The 23,406-nt window shown below is 60.3% G+C and overlaps 1 protein-coding gene across 7 annotated transcripts in view; it reads right to left on the reverse strand.

The window, feature by feature from the left end:
* The window catches only part of LOC140403376 (uncharacterized), a 207,682-nt gene that overhangs the window by 37,672 nt on the left and 146,604 nt on the right, over positions 1 to 23,406 (reverse strand). For all 7 annotated transcript variants that reach the window (XM_072491304.1, XM_072491301.1, XM_072491303.1 and 4 more), the window contains 2 exons: positions 4,563 to 4,639; positions 4,306 to 4,470 (listed from right to left, as the gene is read on the reverse strand). In XM_072491304.1, coding sequence (XP_072347405.1) covers positions 4,306 to 4,470; positions 4,563 to 4,639 — 242 coding nt within the window. The remainder of the gene's footprint in view (positions 1 to 4,305; positions 4,471 to 4,562; positions 4,640 to 23,406) is intronic.

A 23,406-nucleotide genomic window follows, 5' to 3' on the forward strand; every position in this document is an offset into this window, starting at 1 on the left:
GGGCGAGTGCCGGGGATGAAAGGGCGAGTGCCGGGGGTTGGATGTGTGCCGGGGAGGAGGGGACGAGTGCCGGGGAGGAAGGGTCGAGTGCCGCGGTGGAGAGGGCGAGTGCCGGGGGGGGGGGAGAGGGCGAGTGCCGGGGGGGGGGGGGGGGGGAGGGCGAGTGCCGGGGGGGGGAGGGCAAGTGCCGTGGAGGAGAGGGCGAATGCCGGGGAGTGGAAGGAGAGTGCCGGGGGGGAGAGGGCGAGTGCCGGGGGGGTGAGGGCGAGTGCCAGGGAGGAGGGGGCGAGTGCTAGGGAGGAGGGGGCGAGTGCCGGGGGGGGGGGGGGAGAGGGCGAGTGCCGGGGATGAAAGGGCGAGTGCCTGGGAGGAGAGGGCGGGTGCCGGGGGGGGGGAGGGCGAGTGCCGGGGAGGAGAGGGCGAGTGTCGGGGGGGAGAGGGCGAGTGCCGGGGAGGAATGGGCGAGTGCCGGGGAGGAGAGGGCGAGTGCCGAGGAGTAGAGGGCGAGTGCCGGGGAGGAGAGGGCGAGTGCCGGGCAGGAGAGGGCGAGTGTCGGGGGGGAGAGGGCGATTGTCGGGTAGGAGAGGGCGAGTGCCGGGGAGGAGAGGGCGAGTGCCGAGGAGTAGAGGGCGAGTGCCGGGGAGGAGAGGGCGAGTGCCGGGGAGTAGAGGGCGAGTGCCGTAGAGGAGATGGCGAGTGCCGGGGAGGAGAGGGCGAGTGCAGGGGAGGAGAGGGCGAGTGCCGGGGGGGGGAGAGGGCGAGTGCCGGGGGGGGGAGAGGGCGAGTGCCGGAGAGGAGGGGGCCAGTGCCGGGGAGGAGAGGGCGAGTGCCGGGGAATTGAGAGCGAGTTCCGGGGAGGAGAGGGCGAGTGCCGGGGAGGAGAAGGCGAGTGCCTGGGAGGAGAGGGCGAGTGCCAGGCGGGCTAGGGCGAGTGCCAGGGAGGAGGGGGCGAGTGCCAGGGAGGAGGGGGCGAGTGCCAGGGAGGAGGGGGCGAGTGCCGGGGGGGAGAAGGCGAGTGCCGGGGATGAAAGGGCGAGTGCCGGGGGTTGGATGTGTGGCGGGGAGGAGGGGGCGAGTGCCGGGGGGGGGGGAGGGCGAGTGCCGGGGGGGGGGGAGGGCGAGTGCCGGGGTGGGGGGGGAGGGCGAGTGCCGGGGGGGGGGGGAGGGCGAGTGCCGGGGGGGGGGGAGGGCGAGTGCCGGGGGGGGGGGGGAGGGCGAGTGCCGGGGGGGGGGGGGGGAGGGCGAGTGCCGGGGGGGGGGGAGGGCGAGTGCCGGGGGGGGGGAGAGGGCGAGTGCCGGGGGGGGGGGGGCGAGTGCCGGGGGGGGGGGGCGAGTGCTGAGGGGGGGGAGGGCGAGTGCCGGGGGGGTGGGGGGGGTGGGAGGGCGAGTGCCGGGGAGGAGAAGGCGAGTGTCGGGGGGGGAGGGCGAGTGCCGGGGAGGAATGGGCGAGTGTCGGGGGGGGGGGGGCGAGTGCCGGGGGGGGGAGAGGGCGAGTGCCGGGGGGGGGAGAGGGCGAGTGCCGGGGGGGGGAGAGGGCGAGTGCCGGGGGGGGGGGAGAGGGCGAGTGCCGGGGGGGGGGGAGAGGGCGAGTGCCGGGGATGAAAGGGCGAGTGCCGGGGGTTGGATGTGTGCCGGGGAGGAGGGGACGAGTACCGGGGAGGAAGGGTCGAGTGCAGCGGAGGAGAGTGCGAGTGCCAGGGGGGGAGGGCGAGTGCCGGGGAGGAGAGGGCGAGTGCCGGGGAGGAGAGGGCGAGTGCCGAGGAGTTGAGGGCGAGTGCCGCGGAGGAGAAGGCGAGTGCCAGGGGGGGGGGAGGGCGAGTGCCGGGGAGGAGAGGGCGAGTGCCGAGGAGTTGAGGGCGAGTGCCGGGGAGGCGAGGGCGAGTGCCGGGGTGGAGAGGGCGAGTGCGGAGGAGTAGAGGGCGAGTGCCGGGGAGTAGAGGGCGAGTGCCGGGGAGTAGAGGGCGAGTGCCGGGGGGGAGAGGGCGAGTGCCAGGGAGGAGGGGGCGAGTGCCAGGGAGGAGGGGGCGAGTGCCGGGGGGGGAGAGGGCGAGTGCCGGGGAGTAGAGGGCGAGTGCCGGGGAGTAGAGGGCGAGTGCCGGGGGGGTGTGGGCGAGTGCCAGGGAGGAGGGGGCGAGTGCCAGGGAGGAGGGGGCGAGTGCCGGGGGGGGGAGAGGGCGAGTGCCGGGGATGAAAGGGCGAGTGCCGGGGGGGGTGGATGTGTGCCGGGGAGGAGGGGACGAGAGCCGGGGAGGAAGGGTCGAGTGCCGCGGAGGAGAGTGCGAATGCCAGGGGGGGGAGGGCGAGAGGCGGGGAGGAGCGGGCGAGTGCCGGGGAGGAGAGTGCGAGTGCCGGGGAGGAGAGGGCGAGTGCCGGGGAGGAGAGGGCGAGTGCGGGGGAGGAGGGGGCAAGTGTGGGGGAGGAGGGGGCGAGTGCGGGGGAGGAGGGGGCGAGTGCCGGGGAGGAGAGGGCGAGTGCCGGGGAGTAGAGGGCGAGTGCCGGAGAGGAGATGGCGAGTGCCGGGGAGGAGAGGGCGTGTGCCGGGGGTGAGAGGGCAAGTGCCGTGGAGTAGAGGGCGAGTGCCGGGTGGGAGAGGGCGAGTGCCGGGGAGGAGAGGGAGAGTGCCGGGGGGGGGAGGGCGAGTGCCGGGGAGTAGAGGGCGAGTGCCGGGGGGGAGAGGGCGGGTGCCGGGGAGGAGAGGGAGAGTGCCGGGGGGAGAGGGCGTCTGCCGGGGGGGAGAGGGCAAGTGCCGGGGAGGAGAGGGCAAGTGCCGGGGAGTAGAGGGCGAGTGCAGGGGGGGAGAGGGCGAGTGCCGGGGGGGAGAGGGCGAGTGCCGGGGGGGAGCGGGCGAGTTCCGGGGAGGAGAGGGCGAGTGCCAGGGAGGAGGGGGCGAGTGCCGGGGAGGAGAGGGCGAGTGCCGGGGAGGAGAGGGCGAGTGCCGGGGAGGAGAGGGCGAGTGCCGAGGAGTAGAGGGCGAGTGCCGGGGAGTTGAGAGCGAGTTCCGGGGAGGAGAGGGCGAGTGCCGGGGAGGAGAAGGCGAGTGCCTGGGAGGAGAGGGCGAGTGCTGGGGGGGGGGTGGAGGGCGAGTGCCGGGGAGGAGAGGGCGAGTGTCGGGGGGGAGAGGGCGAGTGCCGGGGAGGAATGGGCGAGTGCCGGGGAGGAGAGGGCGAGTGCCGAGGAGTAGAGGGCGAGTGCCGGGGAGGAGAGGGCGAGTGCCGGGCGGGAGAGGGCGAGTGTCGGGGGGGAGAGGGCGAGTGCCGGGGAGGAGAGGGCGAGTGCCGTGGAGGAGAGTGCGAGTGCCGAGGAGTAGAGGGCGAGTGCCGGGGAGTAGAGGGCGAGTGCCGGGGAGGAGAGGGCGAGTGCCGGGGAGTAGAGGGCGAGTGCCGTGGAGGAGATGGCGAGTGCTGGGGAGGAGAGGGCGAGTGCCGAGGAGTAGAGGGCGAGTGCCGGTGAGGAGAGCGCGAGTGCCGGGGAGTAGAGGGCGAGTGCAGGGGGGGAGAGGGCCAGTGCCGGGGGGGAGAGGGCGAGTGCCGGGGGGGAGCGGGCGAGTTCCGGGGAGGAGAGGGTGAGTGCCAGGGAGGAGGGTGCGAGTGCCAGGGGTGTGGGTGCGAGTGCCGTGGGTGGGTCGGGCGAGTGCCGGGGAGGAGAGGGCGAGTGCCGGGCGGGAGGGCGAGTGCCGGGGAGGAGAGGGCGAGTGCCGGGGAGGAGAGGGCGAGTGCCGAGGAGTTGAGGGCGAGTGCCGGGGAGGAGAGGGCGAGTGCCGGGGAGGAGAGGGCGAGTGCCGGGGAGGAGAGGGTGAGTGCCGGGGAGGAGAGGGCGAGTGCCGGGGAGGAGAGGGCGAGTGCCGGGAATAGAGGGCGAGTGCCGGAGAGGAGATGGCGAGTGCCGGGGAGGAGAGTGCGACTGCAGGGGAGGATAGGGCGAGTGCCGGGGGTGAGAGGGCGAGTGCCGGGGAGTAGAGGGCGAGTGCCGGAGAGGAGGGGGCGAGTGCCGGGGAGGAGAGGGCCAGTGCCGGGGAGTAGAGAGCGAGTGCTCATTCACCTCTCGCGCTGATTTCAGAGTGTCCTTTTAGCAGCTCGATTGCTGCATCAAAGTCTTCCGCTTCCTCGAGGAGGATGTAAATCTCCGGGCTCACCCTTGAGTGCAGGATGTGCAGTTTCTGCTCTCCCGTGGGTGCATTTTCAGCCGTCTCGAGATACCCTTTATAACACGCCAGCCAGTGCTCTATGATGTAACTTTGTCATTGCTGCTGCTGACCTGGGACATCCCAGAATTACCCATTTACTCCATCTAAAAACCCCAATGTACCTGTGCAGTAAGCGAGGCTACAGAAGGGAGGCTTCTTCAAGTAATAAACAAAGTAATCGCTGCAGCGTTTGATCTTTATGTCCACATTCCAGGCGCAGGAATCTCCATTCCAGTGAAAACAAACTTTCCTCGTCACCTCCCCATCACCCAGAGTGGGATGAACACCTGAAACGAGGGATAGAAAGAGTGAAAAGTGTATCCAGTGTGAATATGTTGGACAGTCAATGGAAATCTGAGATAATAGAGTCTGAAATTACCGTTTAACCAGCCCGGGGAGCTTGTGGAGCAGTGATTGACTGGAACAAGTTGATCAGGAATGGTCGATCCACCAGGACTGAAAGAACAATCACAGAGTCAGTCGCTGGACTGGGGAAATCACAATAAAATGAAGCAGGAATTACTCAGCTGGTCAGGCAGCCTGTGTGGAGAGAAACAGAATTAACCTTTCTGTTTGTGATGACCCTTCGTCAGGACAGAGGAGTTATCACAACTCCAAACAGTAACTCTGATTCTCTCCACAGAAGCTGACTGAGCTGCTGAGTATTTGCAGCATGTTGTGTTTCCATTTCACATTGTATTCAGGAGGACGTGTGTGAAATGTGCAGTGGGATAAACTCAGCAGGGGAGGGAATATTATTCATTTACGGGACAGGGAGAGAGAGAGAGAGGCGGGGAGCAGCTTGGGAACAGGTAAATGATTTAAAAACTTACCCCCAGGTTCCAGCGGTCTTCATTCCCAGGAGCGGGAGAGAGAGAGAGACGGGGATATTCCCAGGAGTGGGAGAGAGAGAGAAAGAGAGACGGGGATATTCCCAGGAACGCCAGAGAGAGAGCGAGAGAGACGGGGATATTCCCAGGAGCGGGAGAGAGAGAGAAAGAGAGACGGGGATATTTCCGGGAGAGAGAGAGAGAGACGGGGATATTCCCGGGAGCGGGAGTGAGACAGAGAGAGACGGGGATATTCCCGGGAACGACAGAGAGAGAGACGGGGATATTCCCGGGAGCGGGAGAGAGAGACGGGGATATTCCCATGAGCGGGAGAGAGAGAGACAGGGATATTCCCGGGAACGACAGAGAGAGAGAGACGGGGATATTACCGGGAGCGGGAGAGAGAGAGAGAGAGATGGGGATATTCCCGGGAGCGGGACAGAGAGAGAGACGGGGATATTCCCGGGAGAGAGAGAGAGAGAGACGGGGATATTCCCGGGAGAGAGAGAGAGACGGGGATACTCCCGGGAGCGGGAGAGAGAGAGAGACGGGGATATTCGCGGGAGAGGGAGAGAGAGAGAGACGGGGATATTCCCGGGAGCGGGAGAGAGAGAGAGAGAGAGAGACGGAGATGTTCCTGGGAGAGGGAGAGAGAGAGAGAGAGAGGGGGGATATTCCCGGGAGCGGGAGAGAGAGAGAGAGACGGGGCTATTCCCAGGAGCGGGAGGGAGAGAGACACGGGGATATTCCCGGGAGAGAGAGAGAGACGGGGATATGCCCGGGAGGGGGAGAGAGAGAGACGGGGATATTCCCGGGAGCGGGAGAGACAGAGAGAGACGGGGATATTCCCGGGAGCGGGAGAGACAGAGAGAGATGGGGATATTGCCGGGAGCGGGAGAGATAGAGAGAGAGACGGGGATATTCTGGGGATATTCTGGGAGGGGGACAGAAAGAAACAGACGGGGATATTCCCGGGGGCGGGAGAGAGAGAGAAAGAGAGAGAGATGGGGATATTCCCGGGAGCGTGAGAGACAGAGAGAGAGATGGGGATATTCCAGGGAGCGGGATAGAGAGAGAGAGAGACGGAGATATTCCCGGGAGCAGGAGAGAGAAAGAGAGCGACGGGGATATTCGCGGGAGCGGGAGAGAGAGAGAGAGACGGTGATATACCGGGGAGCGGGGGATAGAGAGAGAGAGAGAGATGGGGATATTACTGGGCGTTGGAGAGAGACTGGGATATACCCGGGAGTGGGAGAGTGAGAGAGAGACGGGATATTCTGGGAGTAGGAGAGAGAGAGAGAGACGGGGATATTCCCGGGAGCTGGAGAGAGAGAGAGACGTGGATATTCCCGGGAGCGGGAGAGAGAGAGAGAAGGGGATATTCCCGGGTGCTGGAGAGAGAGAGAGACTGGGATATACCCGGGAGTGGGAGAGTGAGAGAGAGACGGGATATTCTGGGAGTAGGAGAGAGAGAGAGAGACGGGGATATTCCCGGGAGCTGGAGAGAGAGAGAGACGTGGATATTCCCGGGAGCGGGAGAGAGAGAGAGAAGGGGATATTCCTGGGAGCGGGAGAGAGAGAGAGAAGGGGATATTCCTGGGAGAGACAGAGAGAGAGAGAGACGGGGATATTCCCGGGAGCTGGAGAGAGAGAGAGACGTGGATATTCCCGGGAGCGGGAGAGAGAGAGAGAAGGGGATATTCCTGGGAGAGGGAGGGAGAGACAGAGAGTGAGAGAGACGGGGATATTCCCGGGAGAGAGAGAGAGAGAGACGGGGATATTCCCGGGAGCGGGACAGAGAGAGAGAGAGAGGGAGACGGGGATATGTCCGGGAGTGGGAGAGAGGGAGAGAGAGATAGAGACAGGGATGTTCCCGGGAGAGAGAGAGACGGGGATATTCCCGGGAGCGGTAGAGAGAGAGAGAGAGAGAGGGAGACGGGGATATTCCCGGGAACGAGAGAGAGATTGGGATATTCCCGGGAGTGAGAGAGAGAGACGGGGACATTCCAGGGAGCGGGAGAGAGAGAGAGAGAGATACGGGGATATTCCCGGGAGCGGGAGAGTGAGAGAGAGAGAGACGGGGACATTCCCGGGAGTGGGAGAGAGGGAGAGAGAGAGTGACAGGGATATTCCCGAGAGCGGGAGAGAAAGGTAGACGGGGATATTCACCGCGAGTGGGACAGAGAGAGAGAGACAGGGATATTCCCGGGAGCGGGAGAGAGTGAGACAGAGAGACGGGGATATTCCCGGGAGGGGGAGAGAGAGAGAGATACGGGGATATTCCCGGGAGCAGGAGAGAGAGAGAGAGATACGGGGATATTCGCGGGAGCGGGAGAGAGAGAGAGAGACAGGGATATTACCGGGCGTTGGAGAGAGACTGGGATATACCCGGGAGTGGGAGAGTGAGAGAGACGGGATATTCTGGGAGTAGGAGAGAGAGAGAGAGACGGGGATATTCCCGGGAGCTGGAGAGAGAGAGAGACGTGTATATTCCCGGGAGCGGGAGAGAGAGAGTGAAGGGGATATTCCTGGGAGCGGGAGAGAGAGAGAGAATGGGATATTCCTGGGAGAGGGAGAGAGAGACAGAGAGAGAGAGAGACGGGGATATTCCCGGGAGCTGGAGAGAGAGAGAGATGTGGATATTCCCGGGAGCGGGAGAGAGAGAGAGAAGGGGATATTCCTGGGAGAGGGAGAGAGAGACAGAGAGAGAGAGAGACAGGGATGTTCCGGGAGAGAGAGAGACGGGGATATTCCCGGGAGCGGTAGAGAGAGAGAGAGAGAGAGGGAGACGGGGATATTCCCGGGAACGAGAGAGAGAGAGAGAGATTGGGATATTCCCGGGAGTGGGAGACAGAGAGAGACGGGGACATTCCTGGGAGCGGGAGAGAGAGAGAGAGAGAGACGGGGATATTCCTGGGAGCGGGAGAGGGAGAGAGAGAGTGACAGGGATATTCCCGAGAGCGGGAGAGAAAGGTAGACGGGGATATTCACCGCGAGTGGGACAGAGAGAGAGAGACAGGGATATTCCCGGGAGCGGGAGAGAGTGAGACAGGGAGAAGGGGATATTTCCGGGAGGGGGAGAGAGAGAGAGATACGGGGATATTCCCGGGAGCAGGAGAGAGAGAGAGAGAGACGGGGATATTCCCGGCAGTGAGAGAGAGAGAGAGAGAGTGAGACGGGTATATTTCCGGGAGCGGGAGAGAGACGGGGATATTCCCGGGAGCGGGAGAGAGAGAGAGAGACGGGGATATACGCGGGAGCGGGAGAGAGAGAGAGACGGGGATATTCCGGGGAGCGGGGGATAGAGAGAGAGAGAGAGACGGGGATATACCCGGGAGTGGGAGAGTGAGAGAGAGACGGGATATTCTGGGAGTAGGAGAGAGAGACAGAGAGAGAAGGGGATATTCCCGGGAGCTGGAGAGAGAGAGAGACGTGGATATTCCCGGGAGCGGGAGAGAGAGAGAGAGAGAGGGAGACGGGGATATTCCCGGGAGTGGGAGAGAGGGAGAGAGAGAGAGAGACAGGGATGTTCCCGGGAGAGAGAGAGACGGGGATATTCCCGGGAGCGGTAGAGAGAGAGAGAGAGAGAGAGACGGGGATGTTCCCGGGAACGAGAGAGAGAGAGATGTGGATATTCCCGGGTGCGGGAGAGAGAGAGAGAAGGGGATATTCCTGGGAGAGGGAGAGAGAGACAGAGAGAGAGAGAGACGGGGATATTCCCGGGAGAGAGAGAGAGAGAGAAGGGCATATTCCCGGGAGCGGTAGAGACATAGAGAGAGAGGGAGACGGGGATATTCCCGGGAGTGGGAGAGAGGGAGAGAGAGAGAGAGACAGGGATGTTCCCGGGAGAGAGGGAGACGGGGATATTCCCGGGAGCGGTAGAGAGAGAGAGAGAGAGAGGGAGACGGGGATAATCCCGGGAACGAGAGAGAGAGAGAGAGATTGGGATATACCCGGGAGTGGGAGAGAGAGAGAGACGGGGACATTCCTGTGAGCGGGAGAGAGAGAGACGGGGATATTCCTGGGAGCGGGAGAGGGAGAGAGAGAGTGACAGGGATATTCCCGAGAGCGGGAGAGAAAGGTAGACGGGGATATTCACCGCGAGTGGGACAGAGAGAGAGAGACAGGGATATTCCCGGGAGTGGGAGAGAGTGAGACAGGGAGACGGGGATATTCCCGGGAGGGGGAGGGAGAGAGAGATACGGGGATATTCCCGGGAGCAGGAGAGAGAGAGAGAGAGACGGGGATATTCCCGGCAGTGAGAGAGAGAGAGAGAGAGAGTGAGACGGGGATATTCCCGGGAGCGGGAGAGAGAGAGAGAGAGACGGGGATATTCCCGGGAGAGAGAGAGAGAGACGGGGATATACGCGGGAGCGGGAGAGAGAGAGAGAGAGATGGGGATATTCCGGGGAGCGGGGGATAGAGAGAGAGAGAGAGACGGGGATATACCCGGGAGTAGGAGAGTGAGAGAGAGACGGGATATTCTGGGAGTAGGAGAGAGAGACAGGGAGAGAAGGGGATATTCCCGGGAGCTGGAAAGAGTGAGAGACGTGGATATTCCCGGGAGCGGGAGAGAGAGAGAGAGAGAGAGGGAGACGGGGATATTCCCGGGAGCGGTAGAGAGAGAGAGAGAGAGGGAGACGGGGATATTCCCGGGAACGAGAGAGAGAGAGAGAGAGAGAGATTGGGATATTCCCGGGAGTGGGAGAGAGAGTGAGAGAGAGAGACGGGGATATTCCCGGGAGCGGAAGAGAGAGAGAGAGAGACGGGGACATTCCCGGGAGTGGGAGAGAGGGAGAGAGAGAGTGACAGGGATATTCCCGAGAGCGGGAGAGAAAGGGAGACGGGGATATTCACCGCGAGTGGGACCGAGAGAGAGAGACAGGGATATTCCCGGGAGCGGGAGAGAGTGAGACAGAGAGACGGGGTTTATTCCCGGGACCGAGAGAGAGAGCGAGAGACGGGCATATTCAAGGAACGGGAGAGACAGGCAGAGACTGGGATGTTCCCGGGAGCGGGAGAGAGGAGAGTTAGACGGGGATATTCCCGGCAGCGGGAGAAGAGAGGGAGAGACGGGGATACTCCCGGGAACAGGAGAGAGAGAGAGACGGGGATATTCCCAGCTGCGGGAGAGACAGAGAGAAAGAGACGGGGATATTCCTGGGAGCGGGAGAAAGAGAGAGAGAGAGTGATGGGGATATTCCCGGGAGCGGGAGAGAGAGAGTGACGGGGATATTCCCGGGAGCGGGAGAGAGAGAGAGAGTGACGGGGATATTCCCGGGAGCGGGAGAGAGCAGAGAGAGACGGGGATATTTCCGGGAGAGAGAGAGAGAGAGAGGGTGATATTCCTGGGACCGGGAGAGAGAGATAGAGAGACGGGGATATTCCCGGCAGCGGGAGAGAGAGGGAGAGACGGGGATATTCCCGGGAAAGGGAGAGAGAGAGAGAGAGACGGGGATATTCCCGGCAGCGGGAGAAGAGAGGGAGAGATGGGGATATTCCCGGGAAGGGAGAGAGAGAGAGACGGGGGTATTCCCGGGAGCGGGAGAGAGAGAGCGAGAGAGGAGCGGGGATATTCTGGGAGCAGGAGAGAGAGAGAGAGGCGGGGATATTCCCGGGAGCGGGAAAGAGATAGAGAGAGACAGACAGAGTTATTCCTGGGAGAGGGAGAGAGAGAGAGAGATGGGGATAATCCCGGGAGCGAGAGAGTGAGAGAGAGAGAGACGGGGATATTCCGGGGAGCGGGCGAGAGAGAGAGAGACGGGGATATTCCTGGGAGCAGGAGAGAGAGAGAGAGAGAGACAGAGAGACTGGGATATTCCTGGGAGCGGGAGAGAGAGAGAGAGACGGGGATATTCCCGGTCGCAGGAGAGGGAGAGAGACGGGGATATTCACAGGAGCAGGAGAGAGAGAAAGAGAGAGGCGGCGATATTCCGGGGAGCGGGATAGAGAGAGAGAGACGGTGATATTCCCAGGAGCGGGAGAGAGAGAGAGAGAGAGAGAGAAAGAGAGACTGGGATATTCCCGGGAGCGGGAGAGAGACAGCGATATTCCTGGGAGTGGGAGAGAGAGAGAGACGGGGATATTCCCAGGAGCGGTAGAGAGAGAGAGAGAGACGGCGATATTCCCGGGAGCAGGAAAGAGAGAAAGAGAGAGGCGGCGATATTCCGGGGAGCGGGATAGAGAGAGAGAGACGGTGATATTCCCAGGAGCGGGTGAGAGAGAGAGAGAAAGAGAGACTGGGATATTCCCGGGAGCGGGAGAGAGAGAGAGAGAGACAGGGATATTCCTGGGAGTGGGAGAGAGAGAGAGACGGGGATATTCCCAGGAGCGGGAGAGAGAGAGAGAGAGACGGCGATATTCCCGGGAGCGGGAGAGCGAGAGAGATGGGGCTATTCCAGGGAGCGGGAGAGAGAGAGAGAGAGAGTGAGACGGGGATATTCCCATGTGCGGGAGAGAGAGAGAGAGAGAGAGAAGGGAAAATTCCCGGGACCGGGAGAAAGAGCGAGAGAAGGGGATATTCAAGGAACGGGAGAGACAGGCTGAGACTGGGATGTTCCCGGGAGCGGGAGAGAGGAGAGAGAGACGGGGATATTTCAGGGAGAGAGAGACAGGGATATTCCCGGGAGAGAGAGAGAGAGAGAGAGAGGTTGACATTCCTGGGACCGGGAGAGAGAGAGAGACGGGGATATTCCCGGGAGCGGGAGAGAGAGAGAGAGAGAAAGAGACGGGGATATTCCCGGCAGCGGGAGAAGAGAGGGAGAAATGGGGATATTCCCGGGAATGGGAGAGAGAGAGAGACGGGGGTATTCCCGGGAGCGGGAGAGAGAGAGAGAGAGAGAAGCCGGGATATTCTGGGAGCAGGAGAGAGAGAGAGAGACGGGGATATTCCCGGGAGCGGGAGAGAGATAGAGAGAGAGATGGGGATATTCCCGGGAGAGAGAGAGAGAGAGATGGGGATATTCCCGGGATCGGGCGAGAGAGAGAGAGACGGGGATATTCCCGGGAGCAAGAGAGAGAGAGAGAGAGAGAAAGAGAGACTGGGATATTCCTGGGAGCGGGAGAGAGACAGGGATATTCCCGGTCGCAAGAGAGGGAGAGAGACGGGGATATTCACAGGAGCAGGAGAGAGAGAAAGAGAGAGGCGGCGATATTCCGGGGAGCGGGATAGAGAGAGAGAGACGGTGATATTCCCAGGAGCGGGAGAGAGAGAGAGAGAAAGAGAGACTGGGATATTCCCGGGAGCGGGAGAGAGACAGGGATATTCCTGGGAGTGGGAGAGAGAGAGAGACGGGGATATTCCCAGGAGCGGGAGAGAGGAGATAGAGCCGGGGATATTTCAGGGAGAGAGAGAGAGACAGGGATATTCCCGGGAGAGAGAGAGAGAGAGAGAAGGTGACATTCCTGGGACCGGGAGAGAGAGAGACGTGGATATTCCCGGGAGCGGGAGAGAGAGAGAGAGATACGGGGATATTCCCGGGAGCGGGAGAGAGTGAGAGAGACGGGGATATTCCCGGGAGTGGGAGAGAGAGAGTGAGAGAGAGAGGGTGACATTCCTGGGACCGGGAGAGAGAGAGAGAGAGACGGGAATATTCCCGGGAGCGGGAGAGAGAGAGAGAGAGATACGGGGATATTCCCGGGAGCGGGGGAGAGTGAGAGAGTTGGAGATATTCCCGGGAGTGGGAGAGAGAGAGTGAGAGAGAGACGGGGATATTCCGGGGAGCGGGAGAGAGAGAGAGAGAGAGACGGGGCTATTCCCGGCAGCGGGAGAGAGAGGTAGAGACGGGGATATTCCCGGGAAAGGGAGAGAGAAAGATGGGGATATTCACAGCCGCGAGAGAGAGAGAGAGAGAGACGGGGATATTCCGGGGAGCGGGAGAGAGAGAGAGAGACGGGGATGTTCCCGGCAGCGGGAGAGAGAGGTAGAGACGGGGATATTCCCGGGAAAGGGAGAGAGAAAGATGGGGATATTCACAGCCGCGGGAGAAAGAGAGAGAGAGAGAGACGGGGATATTCCCGGCAGCGGGAGAAGAGAGGGAGAGATGGGGATATTCCCGGGAATGGGAGAGAGGGAGAGACGGGGGTATTCCCGGGAGCGGGAGAGAGAGAGAATGAGAGAGAAGCGGGGATATTCTGGGAGCAGGAGAGAGAGAGAGAGACGGGGATATTCCCGGGAGCCGGAGAGAGAGATAGAAAGAGACGGGGCTATTCCCGGGAGCGGGTGAGAGAGAGAGAGAGAGAGATGGGGATATTCCCGGGAGCGAGAGAGAGAGAGAGAGAGAGACAGAGTTATTCCTGGGAGAGGGAGAGAGAGAGAGAGATGGGGATAATCCCGGGAGCGAGAGAGTGGGAGAGAGAGAGACGGGGATATTCCCGGGAGCAGGAGAGAGAGAGAGAGAGAAAGAGAGACTGGGATATTCCCGGGAGCGGGAGAGAGAGAGAGAGAGAGACGGGGATATTCCCGGTCGCAGGAGAGGGAGAGAGACGGGGATATTCCCAGGAGCAGGAGAGAGAAAGAGTGAGGCGGCGATATTCCGGGGAGCGGGATAGAAAGAGAGAGACGGTGATATTCCCAGGAGCGGGAGAGAGAGAGAGAGAAAGAGAGACTGGGATATTCCCGGGAGCGGGAGAGAGAGACGGGGATATTCCTGGGAGCGGAAGAGAGAGAGAGACGGGGATATTCCCAGGAGCGGGAGAAAGAGAGAGAGAGACGGCGATATTCCCGGGAGCAGGAGAGAGAGGAAGAGAGAGGCGGCGATATTCCGGGGAGCGGAATAGGGAGAGAGAGAGAGAGACGGGGATATTCCCATGTGCGGGAGAGAGAGAGAGAAGGGAATATTCCCGGGACCGGGAGAAAGAGCGAGAGACGGGGATATTCAAGGAACGGGAGAGACAGGCTGAGACTGGGATGTTCCCGGGAGCGGGAGAGAGGAGAGAGAGACGTGGATATTTCAGGGAGAGAGAGAGAGACAGGGATATTCCCGGGAGAGAGAGACAGAGAGAGAGACGGGGATATTCCCGGGAGCGGGAGAGAGAGAGAGATACGGGGATATTCCCTGGAGCGGGAGAGAGTGAGAGAGAGACGGGGATATTCCCGGCAGCGGGAGAGAGAGGTAGAGACTGGGATATTCCCGGGAAAGGGAGAGAGAAAGATGGGGATATTCACAGCCGGGAGTGAGAGAGAGAGAGAGAGACGGGGATATTCCCGGCAGCGGGAGAAGAGGGGGAGAGATGGGGATATTCCCGGGAATGGGAGAGAGAGAGAGACGGGGATATTCCCGGGAGCGGGAGAGAGATAGAGAGAGAGATGGGGATATTCCCGGGAGAGAGAGAGATAGAGAGATGGGGATATTCCCGGGAGCGGGAGAGAGAGAGAGAGAGAGAGAGACAGAGTTATTCCTGGGAGAGGGAGAGAGAGAGAGAGACGGTGATATTCCCAGGAGCGGGAGAGAGAGAGAGAGAGAGAGAAAGAGAGACTGGGATATTACCGGGAGCGGGAGAGAGACAGGGATATTCCTGGGAGTGGGAGAGAGAGAGAGACGGGGATATTCCCAGGAGCGGGAGAGAGAGAGAGAGAGACGGCGATATTCCCGGGAGCAGGAGAGAGAGAAAGAGAGAGGCGGCGATATTCCGGGGAGCGGGATAGAGAGAGAGAGACGGTGATATTCCCAGGAGCGGGAGAGAGAGAGAGAGAAAGAGAGACTGGGATATTCCCGTGAGCGGGAGAGAGAGAGAGAGAGAGAGACAAGGATATTCCTGGGAGTGGGAGAGAGAGAGAGACGGGGATATTCCCAGGAGCGGGAGAGAGAGAGAGAGAGACGGCGATATTCCCGGGAGCGGGAGAGAGAGAGAGATGGGGCTATTCCAGGGAGCGGGAGAGAGAGAGAGAGAGAGAGACGGGGATATTCCCGGGAGCAGGAGAGAGAGGAAGAGAGAGGCGGCGATATTCCGGGCAGCGGGATAGGGAGAGAGAGACGGGGATATTCCCATGTGCGGGAGAGAGAGAGAGAGAGAAGGGAATATTCCCGGGACCGGGAGAAAGAGCGGGAGACGGGGATATTCAAGGAACGGGAGAGACAGGCTGAGACTGGGATGTTCCCGGGAGCGGGAGAGAGGAGAGAGAGACGGGGATATTTCAGGGAGAGAGAGAGAGACAGGGATATTCCCGGGAGAGAGAGAGAGAGAGAGGGTGACATTCCTGGGACCAGGAGAGAGAGAGAGAGAGAGAGACCCGGATATTCCCGGGAGCGGGAGAGAGAGAGAGAGAGAGATACGGGGATATTCCCGGGAGCGGGGGAGAGTGAGAGTGTTGGAGATATTCCCGTGAGTGGGAGAGAGAGAGTGAGAGAGAGACGGGGATATTCCGGGGCGCGGGAGAGAGAGGGAGAGAGAGACGGGGATATTCCCGGCAGCGGGAGAGAGAGGTAGAGACGGGGATATTCCCGGGAAAGGGAGAGAGAAAGATGGGGATATTCACAGCCGCGAGAGAGAGAGAGAGAGAGAGCCGGGGATATTCCCGGCAGCGGGAGAAGAGAGGGAGAGATGGGGATATTCCCGGGAATGGGAGAGAGAGAGAGACGGGGGTATTCCCGGGAGCGGGAGAGAGTGAGAGAGACGGGGATATTCCCGGGAGTGGGAGAGAGAGAGTGAGAGAGAGACGGGGATATTCCGGGGAGCGGGAGAGAGAGAGAGAGAGAGAGACGGGGATATTCCCGGCAGCGGGAGAGAGAGGTAGAGACGGGGATATTCCCGGGAAAGGGAGAGAGAAAGATGGGGATATTCACAGCCGCGGGAGAGAGAGAGAGGGAGAGAGACGGGGATATTCCCGGCAGCGGGAGAAGAGAGGGAGAGATGGGGATATTCCCGGGAATGGGAGAGAGGGAGAGACGGGGGTATTCCCGGGAGCGGGAGGGAGAGAGAATGAGAGAGAAGCGGGGATATTCTGGGAGCAGGAGAGAGAGAGAGAGACGGGGATATTCCCGGGAGATGGAGAGATAGATAGAAAGAGACGGGGATATTCCCGGGAGCGGGTGAGAGAGAGAGAGAGAGATGGGGATATTCCCGGGAGCGAGAGAGAGAGAGAGAGAGAGACAGAGTTATTCCTGGGAGAGGCAGAGAGAGAGAGAGAGATGGGGATAATCCCGGGAGCGAGAGAGTGAGAGAGAGAGAGACGGGGATATTCCCGGGAGCAGGAGAGAGAGAGAGAGAGAAAGAGAGACTGGGATATTCCCGGGAGCGGGAGAGAGAGAGAGAGAGAGAGACGGGGATATTCCCGGTCGCAGGAGAGGGAGAGAGACGGGGATATTCCCAGGAGCAGGAGAGAGAAAGAGTGAGGCGGCGATATTCCGGGGAGCGGGATAGAGAGAGAGACGGTGATATTCCCAGGAGCGGGGGAGAGAGAGAGAGAGAGAAAGAGAGACTGGGATATTCCCGGGAGCGGGAGAGAGAGACGGGGATATTCCTGGGAGCGGAAGAGAGAGAGAGAGACGGGGATATTCCCAGGAGCGGGAGAGAGAGAGAGAGAGACGGCGATATTCCTGGGAGCAGGAGAGAGAGGAAGAGAGAGGCGGCGATATTCCGGGGAGCGGGATAGGGAGAGAGAGAGAGAGAGAGAGACGGGGATATTCCCATGTGCGGGAGAGAGAGAGAGAAGGAATTATTCCCAGGACCGGGAGAAAGAGAGAGAGACGGGGATATTCAAGGAACGGGAGAGACAGGCTGAGACTGGGATGTTCCCGGGAGCGGGAGAGAGGAGAGAGAGACGGGGATATTTCAGGGAGAGAGAGAGAGACAGGGATATTCCCGGGAGATAGAGAGAGAGAGAGAGACGGGGATATTCCCGGGAGCGGGAGAGAGAGAGAGATACGGGGATATTCCCGGGAGCGGGAGAGAGTGAGAGAGACGGAGATATTCCCGGGAGTGGGAGAGAGAGAGTGAGAGAGAGACGGGGATATTCCCGGCAGCGGGAGAGAGAGGTAGAGACGGGGATATTCCCGGGAAAGGGAGAGAGAAAGATGGGGATATTCACAGCCGGGAGAGAGAGAGAGAGAGAGACGGGGATATTCCCGGCAGCGGGAGAAGAGAGGGAGAGATGGGGATATTCCCGGGAATGGGAGAGAGAGAGACAGACGGGGGTATTCCTGGGAGCGGGAGAGAGAGAGAGAGAGAAGCGGGGATATTCTGGGAGCAGGAGAGAGAGGGAGAGACGGGGATATTCCCGGAAAGGGAGAGAGAAAGATGGGGATATTCACAGCCGCGGGAGAGAGAGAGAGAGAGAGAGAGACGGGGATATTCCCGGCAGCGGGAGAAGAGAGGGAGAGATGGGGATATTCCCGGGAATGGGAGAGAGAGAGAGACGGGGGTATTCCCGAGAGTGGGAGAGAGAGAGAATGAGAGAGAAGCGGGGATATTCTGGGAGCAGGAGAGAGAGAGAGACGGGGATATTCCCGGGAGCGGGAGAGAGAGATAGAAAGAGACGGGGATATTCCCGGGAGCGGGTGAGAGAGCGAGATGGGGATATTCCCGGGAGCGGGAGAGAGAGAGAAAGAGACAGAGTTATTCCTGGGAGAGGGAGAGAGAGAGAGAATTGGGGATAATCCCGGGAGCGAGAGAGTGAGAGAGAGAGAGACGGGGATATTCCGGGGAGCGGGCGAGAGCGAGAGAGACGGGGATATTCCCGGGAGCAGGAGAGAGAGAGAGAGAGAGAGAAAGAGAGACTGGGATATTCCCGGGAGCGGGAGAGAGAGAGAGAGAGAGATGGGGATATTCCCGGTCGCAGGAGAGGGAGAGAGACGGGGATATTCCCAGGAGCAGGAGAGAGAGAAAGAGAGAGGGGGCGATATTGCGGGGAGCGGGATAGAGAGAGAGAGACGGTGATATTCCCAGCAGCGGGAGAGAGAGAGAGACGGCGATACTCCCAGGATCAGGAGAGAGAGAAAGAGAGAGGCGGCGATATTCCGGGGAGCGGGATATAGAGAGAGAGATGGTGATATTCCCGGGTGCGGGAGAGAGAGAGAGATGGGGATATTCCAGGGAGCGGGAGAGGGAGAGAGAGAGAGAGACGGGGATATTCCCATGTGCGAGAGAGAGAGAGAGAGAGAGAAGGGAATATTCCCGCGACCGGGAGAGAGAGAGAGAGAGACAGGGATATTCCTGGGAGTGGGAGAGAGAGAGAGACGGGGATATTCCCAGGAGCGGGAGAGAGAGAGAGAGAGACGGCGATATTCCCGGGAGCGGGAGAGAGAGAGAGATGGGGATATTCCAGGGAGCGGGAGAGAGACAGAGAGAGAGACTGGGATATTCCCATGTGCGGGAGAGAGAGAGAGAGAGAGAGAAGGGAATATTCCCGGGACCGGGAGAAAGAGCGAGAGACGGGGATATTCAAGGAACGGGAGAGACAGGCTGAGACTGGGATGTTCCCAGGAGCGGGAGAGAGGAGAGAGAGACGGGGATATTTCAGGGAGAGAGAGAGAGACGGGGATATTCCCGGGAGAGAGAGAGGGTGACATTCCTGGGACCGGGAGAGAGAGAGAGAGAGGGAGAGAGAGAGAGACGGGGATATTCCCGGGAGCGAGAGAGAGAGAGAGAGACGGGGATATTCCCGGGAGTGGGAGAGAGAGAGTGAGAGAGAGACGGGGATATTCCGGGGAGCGGGAGAGAGAGATAGAGACGGGGATATTCCCAGGAGTGGGAGAGAGAGAGTGAGAGAGAGACGTGGATATTCCGGGGAGCGGGAGAGAGAGAGAGAGACAGACGGGGATATTCCCGGCAGCGGGAGAGAGAGGTAGAGACGGGGATATTCCCAGGAAAGGGAGAGAGAAAGATGGGGATATTCACAGCCGCGGGAGAGAGAGAGAGAGAGAGAGAGACGGGGATATTCCCGGCAGCGGGAGAAGAGAGGGAGAGATGGGGATATTCCCGGGAATGGGAGAGAGAGAGAGACGGGAGTATTCCTGGGAGCGGGAGAGAGAGAGAGAGAGAGAGAGTTATTCCTGGGAGAGGGAGAGAGAGAGATGGGGATAATCCCGGGAGCGAGAGAGTGAGAGAGAGAGAGACGGGGATATTCCGGGGAGCGGGCGAGAGAGAGAGAGACGGGGATATTCCCGGGAGCAGGAGGGAGAGAGAGAAAGAGAGACTGGGATATTCCCGGGAGCGGGAGAGAAGAGAGAGAGAGAGACGGGGATATTCCCGGTCGCAGGAGAGGGAGAGAGACGGGGATATTCCCAGGAGCAGGAGAGAGAGAGAGAAGCGGCGATATTCCGGGGAGCGGGATAGAGAGAGAGAGACGGTGATATTCCCAGGAGCGGGAGAGAGAGAGAGAGAGAGATAGAGAAAGAGAGACTGGGATATTCCCGGGAGCGGGAGAGAGAGAGAGAGAGAGACAGGGATATTCCTGGGAGTGGGAGAGAGAGAGAGACGGGGATATTCCCAGGAGCGGGGGAGAGAGAGAGAGAGACGGCGATATTCCCGGGAGAGAGAGAGAGATGGGGATATTCCAGGGAGCGGGAGAGAGAGAGAGAGAGAGAGAGAAAGACGGAGATATTCCCATGTGCGGGAGAGAGAGAGGGAGCGAGAAGGGAATATTCCCGGGAGTGGGAGAAAGAGAGAGAAATGGGAATATTCCCGGGAACGGGAGAGAGAGAGATGTAGATATTCTGGGAGAGAGAGAGAGAGAGAGAGGGAGACGGCGATATTCCCGGGAGTGGGAGAGACAGAGAGAGACGGGGATATTCCCTCAGCGGGAAAGTGAGAGAGAGACGGGGATATTCCCGGGAGCGGAAGAGAGAGAGAGAGAGTCGGGGACATTCCCGGGAGCGGGAGAGAGAGAGAGAGACGGGGATATTCCCAGGAGCAGGAGAGAGAGAGAGAAGCGGCGATATTCCGGGGAGCGGGATAGAGAGAGAGAGACGGTGATATTCCCAGGAGCGGGAGAGAGAGAGAGAGAGAGATAGAGAAAGAGAGACTGGGATATTCCCGGGAGCGGGAGAGAGAGAGAGAGAGAGACAGGGATATTCCTGGGAGTGGGAGAGAGAGAGAGACGGGGATATTCCCAGGAGCGGGGGAGAGAGAGAGAGAGACGGCGATATTCCCGGGAGCGGGAGAGAGAGAGAGATGGGGATATTCCAGGGAGCGGGAGAGAGAGAGAGAGAGAGAGAGAAAGACGGAGATATTCCCATGTGCGGGAGAGAGAGAGGGAGCGAGAAGGGAATATTCCCGGGAGTGGGAGAAAGAGAGAGAAATGGGAATATTCCCGGGAACGAGAGAGAGAGAGATGTAGATATTCTGGGAGAGAGAGAGAGAGAGAGGGAGACGGCGATATTCCCGGGAGTGGGAGAGACAGAGAGAGACGGGGATATTCCCTCAGCGGGAAAGTGAGAGAGAGACGGGGATTTTCCCGGGAGCGGAAGAGAGAGAGAGAGAGTCGGGGACATTCCCGGGAGCGGGAGAGAGAGAGAGAGAGGCGAAGATATTCCCGTGAGTGGGAGAGGGAGATAGAGAGTGACAGGGATATTCCCGAGAGCGGGAGAGAAAGGGAGACAGGGATATTCACCGCGAGTGGGACAGAGAGAGAGACAGGGATATTCCCGGGAGCGGGAGAGAGTGAGACAGACAGACGGGGATATTCCCGGGAGGGGGAGAGAGAGAGAGAAACGGGGAGATTCCCGGGTGCAGGAGGGAGACGGGGATATTCCCAGGAGCGGGAGAGAGAGAGAGAGACGGGGATATTCCCGGGAGGGGGAGAGAGAGAGAGAGATGGGGTTATTCCCGGGAACAGGAGATACAGAGAGAGACGGGGATATTCCCGGGAGCGGTAGAGAGAGAGAGAGAGAGAGATAGATGGGGATTATCCCGGGAGCGGGAGAGAGAGGGAGCGACAGAGACGGGGATATTCCCGGGACCGGGAGAGAGAGCGAGAGACGGGGATATTCAAGGAACGGGAGAGACAGGCTGAGACTGGGATGTTCCCGGGAGCGGGAGAGAGGAGAGAGAGACGGGGATATTTCAGGGAGAGAGAGAGAGACAGGGATATTCCCGGGAGAGAGAGAGAGACGGGGATATTCCCGGGAGCGGGAGAGAGAGAGAGATACGGGGATATTCCCGGGAGCGGGAGAGAGTGAGAGAGAGACGGGGATATTTCCGGGAGAGAGAGACGGGGATATTCCCGGGAGAGAGAGAGACAGAGGGTGATATTCCTGGGACCGGGAGAGAGAGAGAGAGACAGAGACGGGGATATTCCCGGCAGCGGGAGAAGAGAGGGAGAGACGGGGATATTCCCGGGAACGGGAGAGAGACGGGGATATTCCCAGGAGCGGGAGAGAGAGAGACGGGGATATTTCCGGGAGAGAGAGAGAGACAGGGATATTCCCGGGACAGAGAGAGAGAGAGAGAGACGGGGATATTTCCGGGAGCGGGAGAGAGTGAGAGAGACGGGGATATTCCCGGGAGTGGGAGAGAGAGAGTGAGAGAGAGACGGGGATATTCCGGGGAGCGGGAGAGAGAGAGAGAGAGAGACGGGGATATTCCCGGCAGCGGGAGAGAGAGGTAGAGACGGGGATATTCCCGGGAAAGGGAGAGAGAAAGATGGGGATATTCACAGCCGCGGGAGAGAGAGAGAGAGAGAGAGACGGGGATATTCCCGGCAGCGGGAGAAGAGAGGGAGAGATGGGGATATTCCCGGGAATGGGAGAGAGAGAGAGACGGGGGTATTCCCGGGAGCGGGAGAGAGAGATACGGGGATATTCCCGGGAGCGGGAGAGAGTGAGAGAGACTGGTATATTCCCGGGAGTGGGAGAGAGAGAGTGAGAGAGAGACGGGGATATTCCGGGGAGCGGGAGAGAGAGAGAGAGAGAGACGGGGATATTCCCGGCAGCGGGAGAGAGAGGTAGAGACGGGGATATTCCCGGGAAAGGGAGAGAGAAAGATGGGGATATTCACAGCCGCGGGAGATAGAGAGAGAGAGAGAGACGGGGATATTCCCGGCAGCGGGAGAAGAGAGGGAGAGATGGGGATATTCCCGGGAATGGGAGAGAGGGAGAGACGGGGGTATTCCCGGGAGCGGGAGAGAGAGAGAATGAGAGAGAAGCGTGGATATTCTGTAGCAGGAGAGAGAGAGAGAGACGGGGATATTCCCGGGAGCGGGAGAGATAGATAGAAAGAGACGGGGATATTCCCGGGAGCGAGAGAGTGAGAGAGAGAGAGACGGGGATATTCCCGGGAGCAGGAGAGAGAGAGAGAGAGAAAGAGAGACTGGGATATTCCCGGGAGCGGGAGAGGGAGAGAGAGAGAGAGACGGGGATATTCCCGGTCGCAGGAGAGGGAGAGAGACGGGGATATTCCCAGGAGCAGGAGAGAGAAAGAGTGAGGCGGCGATATTCCGGGGAGCGGGATAGAGAGAGAGAGACAGTGATATTCCCAGGAGCGGGAGAGAGAGAGAGAGAAACAGAGACTGGGATATTCCCGGGAGCGGGAGAGAGAGACGGGGATATTCCTGCGAGCGGAAGTGAGTGAGAGACGGGGATATTCCCAGGAGCGGGAGAGAGAGAGACGGCGATATTCCCGGGAGCAGGAGAGAGAGGAAGAGAGAGGCGGCGATATTCCGGGGAGCGGGATAGGGAGAGAGAGACAGAGAGACGGGGATATTCCCATGTGCGGGAGAGAGAGAGAGAAGGGAATATTCCCGGGACCGGGAGAAAGAGCGAGAGACGGGGATATTCAAGGAACGGGAGAGACAGGCTGAGACTGGGATGTTCCCGGGAGCGGGAGAGAGGAGAGAGAGACGGGGATATTTCAGGGAGAGAGAGAGAGACAGGGATATTCCCGGGAGAGAGAGAGAGAGAGAGAGACGGGGATATTTCCGGGAGCGGGAGAGAGTGAGAGAGACGGGGATATTCCCGGGAGTGGGAGAGAGAGAGTGAGAGAGAGACGGGGATATTCCGGGGAGCGGGAGAGAGAGAGAGAGAGAGACGGGGATATTCCCGGCAGCGGGAGAGAGAGGTAGAGACGGGGATATTCCCGGGAAAGGGAGAGAGAAAGATGGGGATATTCACAGCCGCGGGAGAGAGAGAGAGAGAGACGGGGATATTCCCGGCAGCGGGAGAAGAGAGGGAGAGATGGGGATATTCCCGGGAATGGGAGAGAGGGAGAGACGTGGGTATTGCCGGGAGCGGGAGAGAGAGAGAATGAGAGAGAAGCGGGGATATTCTGGGAGCAGGAGAGAGAGAGAGAGACGGGGATATTCCCGGGAGCGGGAGATATAGACAGAAAGAGACGGGGATATTCCCGGGAGCGGGTGAGAGAGAGAGAGAGAGATGGGGATATTCCCGGGAGCGAGAGAGAGAGAGAGAGAGAGACAGAGTTATTCCTGGGAGAGGGAGAGAGAGAGAGAGAGATGGG

The sequence above is a fragment of the Scyliorhinus torazame genome, chromosome 27 (genome assembly GCF_047496885.1).
Source record: "Scyliorhinus torazame isolate Kashiwa2021f chromosome 27, sScyTor2.1, whole genome shotgun sequence".
Lineage (NCBI taxonomy): Eukaryota > Metazoa > Chordata > Chondrichthyes > Carcharhiniformes > Scyliorhinidae > Scyliorhinus > Scyliorhinus torazame.